Below are 15,876 nucleotides of genomic sequence, written 5' to 3'. Positions count from 1 at the left end.
TGTGTGTGTGTGTGTGTGTGTGTGTGTGTGTGTGTGTGTGTGTGTGTGTGTGTGTGTGTGTAATAAGGCATAAAGGAGTTGACATTTTATCAGGGATTATCTGGCTTCAATTACAATGAAACCATCAACTTCTACTATTTTCTCCGACTTCTGCACCATCCTCCAGCCCTCTATGGGCACAGACATGAAGAAAAACAAATAAATCACACACATTACACAAAAACACAAGACTTTGCCAGTCCTTAGGTTAGAGCTAAATTAAGGAGCAGAAAATAAATCTAAACACGTCTTGTAATTCTGTCTCTGCACTCTTCTGTTTGGGTTTTTTTTTGGAAGGAGTCTCCAGTGTCAGTACTTTGTAACAGACAGAAGGAAGTCTCTGGAACTATTGTTACTGGAGCCAGAGGTGGACGGTGAGGAAGTGAATGCAATTCGGTACTGTACTTAAATAGCTTTTTTACGCTTCTGTACTTCACATCACTACATTTCAAAGTCTAATAACTTTTTTACTCATCTACATTTTGCGAAATCAGTCATTTGTTTTATTTATGAAGATAAAAACTCAACTGGTCAAACATGCAGCGATCCACCAATCAGGGTCGAGAGGCGCACTTTGTTTTGAACTTTTGCCTGGCGCTTGGTGGCATCTACTGATCACCAACATACAGTTCAGCATCAGTTCAACAGCAAGCAGAACATTTAAAGATAAATAAATGATGAAGTAATTCTTGACTCGAACTCAACACAACAGCAGTGGACTTATTTGCTTGATTTTTTTTTAAGTAGCTGAAAAGAAGATTTTGGACTCATGATCAGTGTTTGACTCATTAATATCATTCTATTAAAAGATTGTTGTGCTGAGAGTCACATTTGAGTCTTTTCACATAAACTGAGTTGATTAAGCAAAGAGTCATGTGACAAAAATAATAACAGGAACATTACAGTCATAATAAATCATAGTACTTTGGATACTTAAGTACATTTGAAGGCAAATACGTTTGTACTTTTACTCAAGTGAAAGTTTAAAGGGACACTTTTACTTTGACTAAAGTCATATTTTTACTGATTTCATCTCTACTTTTACTCATCAACATGGTTTATGTACTTCATCCACCACTGACTTAAGCCTTAAATAGCAGCTGATATTGATACCCAGATGACACAGATACTTCAGGAAGTATTCAGACTAGGGCTGAAATTTACAATTATTTTGATAATCGGAAATCGGAAACTATTTTTAATTAGATGTTTTGCTTCCTATAACTAAATAAAACCCTAAGTCAGTGTATTTTTGTATAAAAGTGTACTTTATAAAAATGCAAAAGCCACATTAACCTAACACACTATCCCAAACCTTGACCTTTATTATAAATTGTATTTACCTTGATTATTATTAAAATCTATCTTTGTTAATAATAAAGATTACTACCCATATTAGATTGCTGGAACTATCGCTACAGTATCTGCAAAAATCCATACTGATAGTTTTTCCGGCTTCCAGTCCGCTGTCATTACAAGAGCGGCCTCTAGAGGCAATTCACTGACACCATATGCTGTTTGTTTTTACTTGTTACTTGCACTGCACAGAGAATATATATATTAATTATTAATTATAATATATACATTTATAATTTATTAATTATATAATTAGATTTATTCATGAATATATTCATATGTATTTCCTGTTGCACATTTTCATGATTTAGTATATATTTCTTTGTAATAAAGTTCAGTAATATTTTACATGGAGTGTTATGTTTGTTTTTTTTATCCATTATTCTTATAATAAGCGATATATCTCTTGAAATGTAATGCTCATTTGTTTATGTAATAAAATCTCCACCATAATACTGGTAGTCACTAATATTTTGGTAATATTTTGACTCAGACCAACCTAGTCCCCCATTAAATAAAGGAAAAATTATGTGGCCCTCACAGAAAAGAGTTTGTGGACCCCTGTTATAGGTGGTAAACTATCTTACTACCTTGTTTTTTTTTTCCTTTATTAGATCATAACTAACAATAACTAACAATGTGCTTCGAGGAATAGTGTCTCGTAAGTACTCAAGTGTCTCTACAAATGCAATTAAGGCTCTCTAGTGACTCATCTAATGAGTGTCCTCTTCCTCCTTGCATGAGCCTAAAGAGCAGCCTGTCACTGAGACGGCAGCAGCAGGATATCAGCTAAAGATATCACGCTAGTCGCTTAAAAGCAGACGAGAGCGATCCTTAAGAATTGAAACAGCAGGATATGCACAGACAGGTGACAGGATATTTGGAGGGCATCTACCTTGTGAGCGGCTTGCTTGTGGCTCTCACGTTTCTTCTCATCCTCCTTTCGCGCTAAAAGGTTTGCCGCGCGTCTGTCCTCCTCCTACAGAACAAATCCAGAGACACTCTGTTCACAGACCAGCTACAGAAAGAATACTGTACATGGACAGAACATTCAGGTTAGAAGAAACAAGTGTGTAAATGTGAGGAGGATCATGCCCAGGGTGGAGATTTTCAGAGAGGATTACAGAATCGAATTGGAGACCAGATGTTTTCCTTTTTGTAATTCGTTTTAGGGCATATGGCAGGACACCAGACTTTCTCGGCTTCAAAGAAAACCTATACCAGTGACTTAAACTTACTTTTTTATGTTTACATTTGATTCTTCAAAACAAGTTATTTCTGACTCATACCATATGGTTGGTTCGTTTTCCTTAGCATTGGTTTCTTTTGCGCCTTAATTTTAAATCCCCAGGAAAACCGCAATGCACAGAAATGCACTGAAAAAATGCACAGAAAAAATGCACAAAATAAATGTACATAAAAAATGCACATGAATGCACGAATTTTTGAGGTTAAAATTGATGCTTCTGCTAGAGATGATGTACGGGGTAGGTGCAGCTGTGGCTACAGTGAAAGGATACTTGTTGCATTGTGTTAATTAGGTTTCTTGCTTTATTTCTCATTCTCACTTTATGAGATTCTTGTCTGTGATGCAGCACTCTGCTATACAGCATTTCTCTATAATATTGATGGATTCTATAGCCTTGAAAAATTGCTGTAGTATAAGAGCAATAAAAGATTTTAGGAGGCGCAGTTCTTGGAAAAGCATCAACTCACTGTTTTTTTCTCTGCTAATGAAATTAGACCTCTATAAACCTATTACATGATGACTGGCAGCCTTGTGAGGTTCGGTTTCATAATGAGCCTGACGCTATAAGTAGAAATCCAAAATGTTTAGCCTTCAGCCATAGATACAGAAAAAACATTCCATAGATTATGATCAGCCTAAACAACCAACATGGACAAATGAAACCAGAGCAAGCTTTTGAGGGGAAAACGTTTATCATCAGCACTATTAGCAACAAGATGCAACCAAAGGTAACATATTTTCCTAGACTCATTCACAGATGTCAATCAGGTGACCCTGTTTTGTGAAAATCGTATCTGATGGGCATGTCGAGTCACACCCTTACACCTCCCAAGCTCTGACACGTCAGTCAGCACGAGATCCCCACAGGCCAGGGCACTCCAATCTGCACAGGGAAGAAGTACGTTCTGAAACACTTTTCCTGTAGAACAGTCTGGAACTTGCTCTGCGTGCCATGCTGATACAGAGAAGCGTGGGTGGATCACTACACAAGTTCATGAGTTGGAAGGAAACAATCAAGCGGATCAGAGCTCTATAGCAGGCCACTCAAGATCTTCCTCTCCAAAGCATGTAACGCATATCTTTATAGAGCTTGCTTTGTGTGTTATACCGCATCTAAAGACGTCCTGTACAATTGAGTTCCTCCAGCTTTGTGGTAACAGTTTGGGGAAGAACCCCATATAGCTGGAAAGGTCAAGTGTCCCAATACTTTTGTCCAAATAGTGTATTATGTTTGACATACACGTCCAGTGATGGGTATGTTCAAGTAAACCATATTAGGTTGTAATTAACATATCATTATGATTCACAAGTTGAGTATCTGCACAAACTTTTGACCTACGTGAACTTCCCCAGCAAAGTGAGGAGCATCATTTATAAAACATATGTATGCCACTGGATTATCTAGTGATTTGACAGCTAACGTTTACTTTTACGTTTACGTGCATTTTAAACACATTTAGCGGGTTGGGGAGGAGGTGTTTATTTGAAACAGTGTTGAGTATGTAAATAAATAATTAAGCAATTAGTAATTAAGAACATTAGTAAGTGTGTAAGTAATATAAAGTAGTAAGTAATTACGTCTGTCAGAAAGTAGATATGTAAGCAAATAAGCGAGTAAACAAGTACGTAAGTAAGAAAATATGTACGTAAGTAGTAATTATGTTAGTTAATAAGTAAATAAGTAGTTAAGTAAGTTAATTACTTAAGCTAGGTTTGTTTTTTAAAAAAGTACATTTGAAATATGTTTATGAACATTTTATGCATTTTTATTAAATTACAATTACATTTGAATATTATTATCGTTATACTATTTAAACAGAATCCTCATAAAGTCTACAGGATAATGCTCAGTTTTCTTAAGAAGATTGTAATTTTCTGTCGCTCCTGTGCAAAATAATAACGATAATAATGTTTGGTTTGCCTTTGAGCGAGTTACGACTCCAAAAGTCTCATCCCATTCGTTATTGTTCAGTCTTTCCAGTAAAGATCCGGGAATTGCAGTCACACCGACACCAGGATAAAAGATATGAAAGATATTCCATTATGTAATTAAAATAACTAAATAAAAAAGGATTTATAGATGTATAAGTGTCATTGAACTTAATTTATACATGCATAAATTTGCACAGTTGTTTGGTATAAATGCAGGTTGATCTCCTTTAGAACCTATGTCTCTGCTGTTCATGGGTTTAATACCAAATATAATGCTTTTTGGTTTAATTGCCACTTTTCTGAATCGTAATTAAGACTAACGAGACTAAAGCAGTGTGTCCAATTCCCTGTGCGGTTTAATTACACTTGGCCTGAGGCGGCGGCGGCGGCGAGATCAGACAGACACTGTTCACTCAGCAGTGTTTCTCAGAATCATCTGATTTTTATGGAAAGTCCTGAGGAATAGTAAGAATTACTTCTAAATGAGTTTTTTGCGAGTGTCTGATGCGTTTACTGATTTCTCCCTGAAGGTCGGATTAGAAGAGACGTAGGCGTCTCTGACGATAAACGGATTCATTAACAACGGTTATACAAGTGTGTGTGTGTGTGTGTGTGTGTGTGTGTGTGTGTGTGTGTGTGTGTGTGTGTGTGTGTGTGTGTGTGTGTGTGTGTATGTGTGTGTGTGTGTGTGTGTGTGTGTGTTCGTAATATACACAGCCTCTTGCTAATACCCCAAATATTTTTTATCTATTCAGCCAATAAAGTTTGCTTAATAAATACTGGTCAGGCAACCAGCTACCTCTTTATCATTGTGAAAGCTACTTTTCCAAATTATTTCCCCCGAAAGGGTCAATAACACCATTTGTATATAACGTAAAGCTGGTTATTATTAAGTAGCAGATCCATAATTTAAAAAAGAATCACTTTCTGGCACTGTGGGGCCCTTGAGCATGGCCCTTAACCTTTTTCTGCTCCAGGGGTGCTATATCATAGCTGACCCTACCCTTCCTAATTTCTCTGGGATATGCAAAGAAAAGAGGTTAATGTTCTATAATGTACATGTGGAAAATAAAGGCATGTCTTCTTAATCTCTACTGTAAAATCCCGCCGTCAGTCTTTAGGCCGTGCCTCCAAAACTCAGGTGACATTAAAAAGTCACAGTTGTCCTTTTTTTTTTTTTTTTTAAAAAGAAGCCCAACTCGGTGAACAAACTCAGAAAGGACGGAAACCGCAGTCGCTCCAGCCTTCTATACTCATCATCTACATTATCCTCAGTGAAAATCTCCGCCTTGCTGGATCACACATTTAAAAGATGCACGTTTTTATCTGCTTTGACCAACGAAAATGGAGTTTGAATTCTTCCCCCCAAAGAATCTTCCTCACTATGTAAGGAATATACAACACATTACGGTTGAGGGATGATGCAACGCAGGGTCACACTTATCAACCTGAGATGGATTCTTTTCCTATAACTGGAGAATTTAATTACACCATACCAATTATATTACACATTTAATACACCTTTCAACCATTTATTAACATATATGCTGATCAGGCATAACATTATGACCACGTGTCTAATATTGTTTTGGTCTCTCTTTTGCTGCCAAAACAGTCGTGACCCGTCGATCATTACCAGCATTAACTTCTTCAGCAGTTTGAGCTACAGGAGCTCGTCTGTTGGATGGGAGCACATGGGTGAGCCTCGTCCGCTCACAACCCTGTCGCAGGTTCACCACTGTTCCTTCCTTGGAGCACTTTTGATAGATACTGACCACTGCAGACCAGGAACATCACACAAGAGCTGCAGTTTTGGAAACGCTCTGACCCAGACGACTAGACGTCACAATTTGTCAAACTCACTCAAATCCTTACTCTTGTCCATTTTTCCTGCTTTTAACATCAACTTTGAGAACAAAATGTTCACTCGCTGCCTAATAAATAAATCCAAACACTAACAGCTGCCATGATGAAGAGATAATCAGTGTAATTCACTTCACTGCTCATAATGTTATAATGTCATAATGTTATGCCTGATATGTGTATATGCTGTAGTAACTGATATTATACCATCTATAAACACCTCTCTATTGAAGACTCCTTCCACACATGTTAAATAAACTGATACAGAAAAATATTGCTTTATCAAACATTCATTCATTCATTCATTCATTTTCTCCCGCTTATCCGTAATTCGGGTCACGGGGTCAGCAGTCTAAGCAGGCCCCCGCCTTCGACCGCTGCCCAATCCTCACAGCACCGTCCCTTACGGTCCCTCCTGCAGGTGGTGAGCCCACGGGAAGGCGGCCCCACGTCACTCCGACGTCACGGACCTTGATATTTCCCTCGTAAGGGACCCCCGGAGCATAGAGGGTTAAGGGCCTTGCTCAAGGGCCCAAGAGTGGCAGCTTGGCGATACCGGGGCTTCAGGATTGCTTTATCAAACAATGTTTCCTTTATGTATTTATTATTTGTCTTTGGATACTTTTGTACTGTTGTATAAATACAGGCAATGCATCAGAGCTCGCATGAACCAGAGAAGAGATTTTCCAAGTACTCACACACACACACACACACACACACACACACACACACACACACACACACACACACAGTCTCTTACTGTGATGCGCTTCATGTCCAGCAGTCGGAGTGGAAGCACGCACCGCAGCGCTGTCTGTTTGTAGCATGACTCCTGAGCTACAGGATTCCCATCCAGAGTGAGCTCACTCAGAGAGCACGAGTCTCCCAGACAGGCCAGGTCATTAAAACTACACACACACACACACACACACACACACACACACACACACACACACACACACAGTATTTGATAAACACCTACTACTGTACTAAACGAGAAGAGAAGAGAAGAGAAGAGAAGAGAAGAGAAGAGAAGAGAAGAGAAGAGAAGAGAAGAGAAGAGAAGAGAGTAACCTAAAACACAGCTTGGGTCCTTCACATTTGCATCTCTCTCTCTCTCTTTCTCTTTTCTCTCACACACTCACAAACAAACCACTGCAGCATGAATAATTCATCAGCCTGGACCTTTTATCTATTTGTGATCAGTACTATCCCTGGACCTGTTCCTCTCATCCCATCACCTCCTCAATCACCATTTGCTTCACCCCATATCCCATCTATCACCCCCTCTATCATCTCCTCCATCACCCACTCCATCACCTCCTCAATCACCCTCACCTTCACCCCATCTCACATCTATCACCCCCTCTATCACCTCCTCCATCACCCACTCCATCACCTCCTCAATCACCCTCTCCTTCACCCCATCTCCCGTCCATCACCCCTCTATCACTTTCTCCATCATCTTCTCAATCACCTTCACCTTCACCCCATCTCCCATCCATCACCCGTCTATCACCTCCTCCATCACCTACTTTATTACACTTGCCATCAACCCCTCCATTACCCCCTTATTACCTCCACAATAACACCATCACCTCCCTATTACCCCTTTATCATCCCATCACACATCTATCATCCCCTCCATCACCCCATCCTGCCTTCCATCACCGTATTATTACCTACATGATAACCTACATCACAACTCCTTCATCATATCACATTCTCTTCCCACTTTTCCAGTGTCATGAACAAAAATGCAGAGTCACTCTTTCACTCTCTTGCTCTCTCTCTCTCTCTCTCTCTCTCTCTCTCTCTCTCTCTCTCTCTCCCTTTCTTTCTCTAAATGCTTGGCTGAAGGTGGACGCATGACATGGCAAAAAAACAGGACAAAGCATTTCAGAGTAAAGAAGCAGTACATGCAGAACTCAGAATATATAACACAAAGAGAAAGAGAGACAGAAAGAGAGAAAGAGAGGGAGAGAGAAAGAGAGAGTGAGAGAGAGAGAGAGAGAGAGAGAGAGAGAGAGAGAGAGAGTGAAAGAAGATACATATTCACACACACACACACACACACACACACACACACACACACACACACACACAAATATATAAAGAACTTATAAAACATCTGCAGCATTTACACACAGATAGCACGATTATATCGTAATAAAGCGTGAGTCCTCATGCGTGGGCAGGGCAAAAGAAAAAAAAATGTCTACCTTAGCACTTTTGTGGAGTGGTGGAGAGGAGAGGAGAGGAGGGGGGTAATGCAGCTGCACTTTATCTTACCTGCTGATGCTGTTACCGCTGAGAAAGAGACGCTGGAGAGAGGGCAGCTGGTCCACCTCCGTCTACCCAAAGAGAGAGAGAGAGAGAGAGAGAGAGAGAGAGAGAGAGAGAGAAAGGGGGAGAAAAATGAGGGAACAGGGAGGAGTGAGAAGGAAAGAGGGATGCTGCAGGATCCCTTGTCTAGCCGCGAGCTCTTACCATTCGTCCAGTCACCTTGCAGTGCCGGCAAACTGCTCCATCCGGCCAGCGCACACGCATGCGCACATGCAGGAACACACTCGCACATAGAGCCTGCTGCGGCTGTTCGCTTAGGGAGGGGTGTGAACACGGCGCAGGAGAGGAGGAGGGAGAGAAGGAAGGGAGGAGGATGAGAGGAACGGAAAATGCAGGGGAGATGCTCACACAGCAGAGATGCTCCAGCTGATGACGTGTGCAACGGAAGAGCTAATGAGGGGGATGTGTTTCGTGATTATCCCGTGTGCGCGTCGATGTGGAGTCAGTATGAACGAGAGAGAGGGAGAACAAAGGAGGGAAAATGGGGACAGGGAGGGAAGGAAAAGAGGGTGGATATGGCTGTGACTGGCAGATGAGGACACGGCCGGGCGGCAAGGTCACAAAGGGCAACAGTTGTGATGCAACACGAGTGTGTGTTTGTATTACAGGCAGAGAGGCTGCTGAGACTTCAGGCACATCCCAATCCTTATTCATCCACCCACACATAAACACACAAACATCGGTATCGTATTATTCCTTGAGTCAGCACTAACCGGCGACGTCTGGCAAGTTGCCTTTAACGCCTCTCACAATAGCGACATTCCTCGCTGCACCCTTCGTTGCTGATTATAATGCTCACAGGCAGGCATGTACACACTCAGACGAGTGCCCTCTTGCCTGGTTGTATAATAATTAGGTATTATCTAGCCTCTGGGGATGCAACCCTGTCCAAGACCTACTTCAGCGAGGCACAGATGGCTCAGCCTTGCACTAAAGATAGTAAAAATTTATTGATTTACAAATGACCAAGAATCTCTCTGCGGCAAACCGTCCTAAATCAACGAGTACGAATCTCTGTTGATGTCATGCATTGGAGGATGAATTACACAAAGCATGTACTTGAGATACAATAGGTAAAATGTATCCAAAGTACTATGATTTATTATCATTTATGTCAAAAGAATCTTTGCTTATTTGACTCAGTTTATGTGAAAAGACTCTAATGTGACTCTCGGCACACCGATCGATTAATAGAATGATCAACACTGACCGGTATCTATTACATACATCATGAGCCCAAAACCTCCTTTTTTAATGACTTTAAGTAAATAACAACAAGCAGCGATCAAAACAAGTTCAAAACGGAGCGTGTGATTGGTGGCTTGTCGAGAAAGTGAAGAAAGCACTGGCCAATCTGAAATCTGTAAGCTCATGAATGGTCTACAAGCTCATACTGACTGTTCTATATATTTTTAGCCAGATATCGTTTTTATTTAATTTCTTTCTTTCTTCTTAGTGGAGGACTCAGGAACACCTAAATAAAGAGCTACAGTTACTGTTCACGTCAAACATGGTGGGTGCAAATAGTCCACTACAGTTCTGCTGATTCCTGAGGGAATTCAGAGGAAAATAGCCTGACCGGTTCAAGATGACAAAAAGGGTTACAAAAACTTAAATAATCACATCCATGGAGCGCTGAAAAGCAACTCAGAAGTCATCAAACCTTGGGGTGGATGGACTAGCGGAAGATTACACTTTACAGATCTAGAAAAGAACAGGAGTCTGAGGTTGACCAAGAAAGTTGGAGAAGATTAGAAAAAATACTGACTCATCAAAAATACTGGCATGCAGATAATAGGGACGAATTGCAGCCTTATTAGCATGAGTCTATGGACCCAACCTGTGTTGTGTTGAGCGATCAAGGTGGTTTCTATTGTGTAAATGTGTAGGGAATATTTTCTTGGCTCACGTTGGCACCTACATACATTTGTGTGATTGCCAGAGGTACATGCAATATCATTTAACATCTTATAATTACTACTTCCAGCATGAATTTATTGCATGAGCACTTCAGTAACCTGAATAAAAATCTTAAAGAATGAGAAAGTGACTACTTATTTTTATTATTATTATTATTATTATTATTATTATTATTATTATTATTATTATTATTATTATTATGATTACTGGTATTAATAATATTATTATGTAGTATTATTATAGTGTATCTAGTAGTTGTGAGTGAGTAAATATCTTGTATGTTCATGTATGATATATGTGTGTGTGTGTGTGTGTGTGTGTGTGTGTGTGTGTGTGTGTGTGAGTGTGTGTTTATTGGAGCTGTTAATTCGATTAAAATATTTAATCGTGATTAATCGCACATTTTGTATCTGTTCTAAATGTACTTTAAACGAATACTCTAATCCAGTGGAACCCCAGCCCCCCCGGGCCACGGGTCAACTGTTACCGGGCCTCACAGAAAGATTACATAACTTACATGATTTCTGAACTATTTATAATCTGATTCTGATTGATGTTTTTTTTTTTTAATTTCCGGCTTCTCTCCGCCACATCTGTCTATGACTCACTCTTGATGCATGTCATGATGCCTCAGTCACGTGTCTTACCTACATCATCTACACCACTAAATTCAAACCCCCAAGCGAGCAAAATGAACAAAAAACAACATTTATGTGGATTTATGTTTTTTATTATTATATTAAAAAAAAATACCAGTTTTTAATGCCGGTCGTATCATTTTATTTTGTTGGATTTATCCGCCACACCTGAAAGGTTGGTCTGTGAAAATATTTTCTGACATTAAACCGATCCGTGGCGCAAAAAAGGTCGGGGACCACTGCTCTAATCAACATGGACATGGACAAATATTGATGTTTTATGCAAATGTATGTTTATTATTAGTGAAACCAAACTCAACATAGAGCATAAAGACAAACATTTTTGTAAGTTTTAAAGTAATTAGTTCATTATGGTGTTTTAAATTAGGTACATCACCAGGACACCAAACGGAATGTTGCTATGTTTCCACACGGACGGATTTAATTGCCGGATGTGTGCATCATGGAGGATTTCGGTGCTTATTTGTGACTTAGTAAAACAAATGTACTGTATAGTGATTATGTGGTGGAGGTTATTTATTTATTTATTTTATATATATATATATATATATATATATATATATATATATATATATATATATATATATATATATATATATATATATATATATGCCTGAGACACTTGGTTTTACTTCCCAGTTTGTTCTCTTTTAAGATGTTATACCCAGAATAGTAAGCCAAATCTCACTGCAAGAAATATATCAGTGTCATTTTAATCATTTGATTTCAGCTCCAAATGCTGATCCTATCAACACTTCTAATAACCCAGAAAGTAAAAACCGCATCCCTGATCAACCGTGCAAATCGTAATTACTGGTGGCTCCTGGATGAAGATTTCAGATTAAGATCTTTGTGATGACAGTTTTATAACTTATAGCACCAAAGCTTCATGCTTGGGTCTGTGTCAGGGTGATGTCATGCGCCTGACGACCTCTAGAGCCGTGTCTGTTCTGTTACATAAATAGATTTATTGATTACACGAGAGGACACATGTGTCTAAAGGACATGATGGCATTACAATACACACTAATAGAACTAGAGCATCAAAGACACACACTTCATGTTTCAGATGCTTCTCAGAATTTACCAAAGCAAACTATAAATCTCAATTCTCACGTATGACGTCACCGATTAAAGAAAAAGCCCAATGCATCTATCCGGCTGTCTTTCTCTTTTATTTGATGAATGTCTTTATTTAGCAGCTGATGACATCATCACTCAGCTGATATGGCGCAAGCCAAAAATTTCACCAATCCTGAGAAAGGCACCCGAGCAGAAAACACTGACGGAGTTGTCTCCAGAGTGAAATCATCCAGTGAGGGAATAACAGCCCTTGAATCGAGTTAAGTCTCATCAGTATACGCAATTCTTTTCCTGCTTGACTATTCAATTAAATCCAGTCTGAAAAGAAGAAAGACAGCTGTGACATGTCCAAGTATAATAGAGTGAAATGCTTTCTTTACAAATCCCAGTGTATGAGGACTTAATATAATATCATAATATGATATAAGTCCTGATTGGGCAAGTCAGAACCGTCTGAAGCACCACTGCTGTTTATAAATTTAGGACTTCTATATTTCAGTCATGGCACAGTTTTCTGTTCTTGTCAAAGTGGCTTGTACAAACGAGATAATAACCTGATGAAAAGAGAAGAAAAACCTAGCGTCAAAGCAAATCCACTGGAGCAAGAACTAAAAGACTGTAAATCGGTTTAATGAACCTGTCAAGTATCTGTTGATCAAAGCCAAGAATCGAGTCAGATTTAAGAATCCAGTCAATTATATCATATATAATCATTCCATCAGTATACTGAATACATATAAATAAATGACAGCACATTGTATGGTCTGTTAATCTATATATAATGTTCATTCTGATTGGTCAGAAAATTCCATTACAGCAGCTCTGACAGTGGTTCTGTTTTAAAATGGTTAATATTCAATTCGGTTTTATTTGTATAGCATTTTTTACAATGGAAATTATCCCAAAAACATTTTGAAATTTGAAATTGGTCAATAAATTGATGTTAGTGCCTATAAGTAGTAAAGTATTAAAGGTCTTTCTCAAGGGCCCAGGAGTAAGAGCTTGGTGGTGCTGGTCCAACGCCTTAACATCATATCCTGTAAGCATGATCTAAGGATCTATAGCTATCAATATGCTACTTATATATTCTGACATAATTCAACAGCAAATAAGCCCACAGAAGTAAAGCAAGATTTTCAACACATCACTAAACAAAAACCTAATGTTATCCAAACACACACTATTGTGCAAAAGGAGACACAGACATGAATGTGTTTAAACAGAAAGCAGTAATCAGGCAAAATGCTGCTTTCACCGCAACAGACTGAATGAATGCAGTTTCAGGGAGTTTCTTTCAACACAATACATGAACATGAACAACATTACATTTAACTTCAAATAAAAGCAAATCTGATTTCATTCGTCACGTAAACATTAATGCAGAGTACATCATGTAGTGAAACGCTTGTTATGATTGACTTCATGTAAATAGAGATAGATATAAATTAATAACAAAAATATAAAGTATTAGCTTGTGTGTGTATATATATATAAAATGGAACCTCGATACTCGCGACCTGCAAAAATCTCGAAAGCTCGGAGTAAAATTATTTTTATTAAGTACTGTAATTACTGTACTGTACAAGTATTTTATTTTATTTACATAACGTATTGTGAATTTATTCAGAAAATGTACCAGTAGATTCTCTATTGGGTTACAAAGAATCTCTATTGGGTTTAGGTCTGGAGACTGGCTAGGCCATGCCAGACCCTTGATATGCTTCTTACAGAGTCACTCCTTGGTTATCCTGGCTATGTGCTTCGGGTCATTGTCATGTTGGAAGACTCAGCCTCGACCCATCTTCAATGCTCTTACTGAGGGAAGGAGGTTGTTCCCCAAAATCTCGCAATACATGGCCCCAGTCATCCTCTCCTTAATACAGTGCAGTCGCCCTGTCACATGTGCAGAAAAACACCCCCAAAGCATGATGCTACCACCCCCATGCTTCACAGTAGGGATGGTGTTCTTGGGATGGTACTCATCATTCTTCTTCCTCCAAACACGTTTAGTGGAATTATGACCCAAAAGTTCTATTTTGGTCTCATCTGACCACATGACTTTCTCCCATGACTCCTCTGGATCATCCAAATGGTCAATGGCAAATTTAAGACATGCCTGGACATGTGCTGGTTTAAGCAGGAGAACCTTCCGTGCCATGCATGATTTCAAACCATGACGTCTTAGTGTATTACCAACAGTAACCTTGGAAACGGTGGTCCCAGCTCTTTTCAGGTCATTGACCAGCTCCGCCCGTGTAGTTCTGGGCTGATTTCTCACCTTCCTTAGGATCATTGAGACCCCACGAGGTGAGATCTTGCATAAAGCCCCAGTCCGAGGGAGATTGACAGTCATGTTTAGCTTCTTCCATTTTCTAATGATTGCTCCAACAGTGGACCTTTTTCACCAAGCTGCTTGGCAATTTCCCCGTAGCCCTTTCCAGCCTTGTGGAGGTGTACAATTTTGTCTCTAGTGTCTTTGGACAGCTCTTTGGTCTTGGCCATGTTAGTAGTTGGATTCTTACTGATTGTATGGCGTGGACAGGTGTCTTTATGCAGCTAATGACCTTAAACAGGTGCATCTAATTTAGGATAATAAATGTAGTGGAGGTGGACATTTTAAAGGCAGACTAACAGGTCTTTGAGGGTCAGAATTCTAGCTGATAGACAGGTGTTCAAATATTTATTTGCAGCTGTATCATACAAATAAATAGTAAAAAAATCATACATTGTGTTTTCTGGATTTTTCTTTTTAGATTATGTCTCTCACAGTGGACATGCACCTACGATGACAATTTCAGACCCCTCCATGATTTCTAAGTGGGAGAACTTGCAAAATAGCCGGGTGTTCAAATACTTATTTTCCTCACTGTATATATATATATATATATATATATATATATATATATATATATATGTATATATATATATATATATATGTATATATATATATATATATATATATATATATATATATATATATATATATATATATATATATATATATATATCTCACCCGAAGAACAAATCTATTTCAAGCTGTTTTGGATAAAAACCCATGTCAATAATTTTATCTGTAGCTTGTTGTTTTTCTCTGCATCTCTCACACCTTGTTGATTTATTCGGAAAGTTGCAGCTGGATTTTTCTGCAGTTTAATAAAATCGTCTGCTTCATAAATAAATATATCAAAACTATGAAACTGTCGCTTGTCCCTGAATGTCAGGAGATTGTATAAAGCAAAAATATAGCACAATGTGTTTGTTTGTTTTTCAGTACTCACTACAGACGTGATGCGGTTGTGTCTGAGGTCGAGCTCGATCAGAGATTCCAGGCCCTGCAGATTCTCCACCCTGGTGATGCAGTTTCCTGCTAAGTTTAGCACTCGGAGATCTTCCAGGTGAGACACGTTTTCAATCCGATTGATCTACAAG

The 15,876-nt window shown here is 38.9% G+C and overlaps 1 protein-coding gene across 1 annotated transcript in view; it reads right to left on the bottom strand.

Moving 5' to 3' along the window:
• The window catches only part of lrrc49 (leucine rich repeat containing 49), a 47,162-nt gene that overhangs the window by 14,387 nt on the left and 16,899 nt on the right, over positions 1–15,876 (bottom strand). Inside the window, exons 8-11 of the mRNA XM_083552359.1 lie at positions 15,726–15,869; positions 8,732–8,793; positions 7,200–7,347; positions 2,291–2,374 (exon numbers count right to left, since the gene is read on the bottom strand). Coding sequence (XP_083408485.1) covers positions 2,291–2,374; positions 7,200–7,347; positions 8,732–8,793; positions 15,726–15,869 — 438 coding nt within the window. The remainder of the gene's footprint in view (positions 1–2,290; positions 2,375–7,199; positions 7,348–8,731; positions 8,794–15,725; positions 15,870–15,876) is intronic.

The sequence above is a fragment of the Silurus aristotelis genome (genome assembly GCF_946808225.1).
Source record: "Silurus aristotelis genome assembly, chromosome: 10".
Taxonomy (NCBI): domain Eukaryota; kingdom Metazoa; phylum Chordata; class Actinopteri; order Siluriformes; family Siluridae; genus Silurus; species Silurus aristotelis.
Note: the sequence above shows the minus strand (reverse complement) of the source record. Positions and strands in the feature narration are given on the sequence as shown.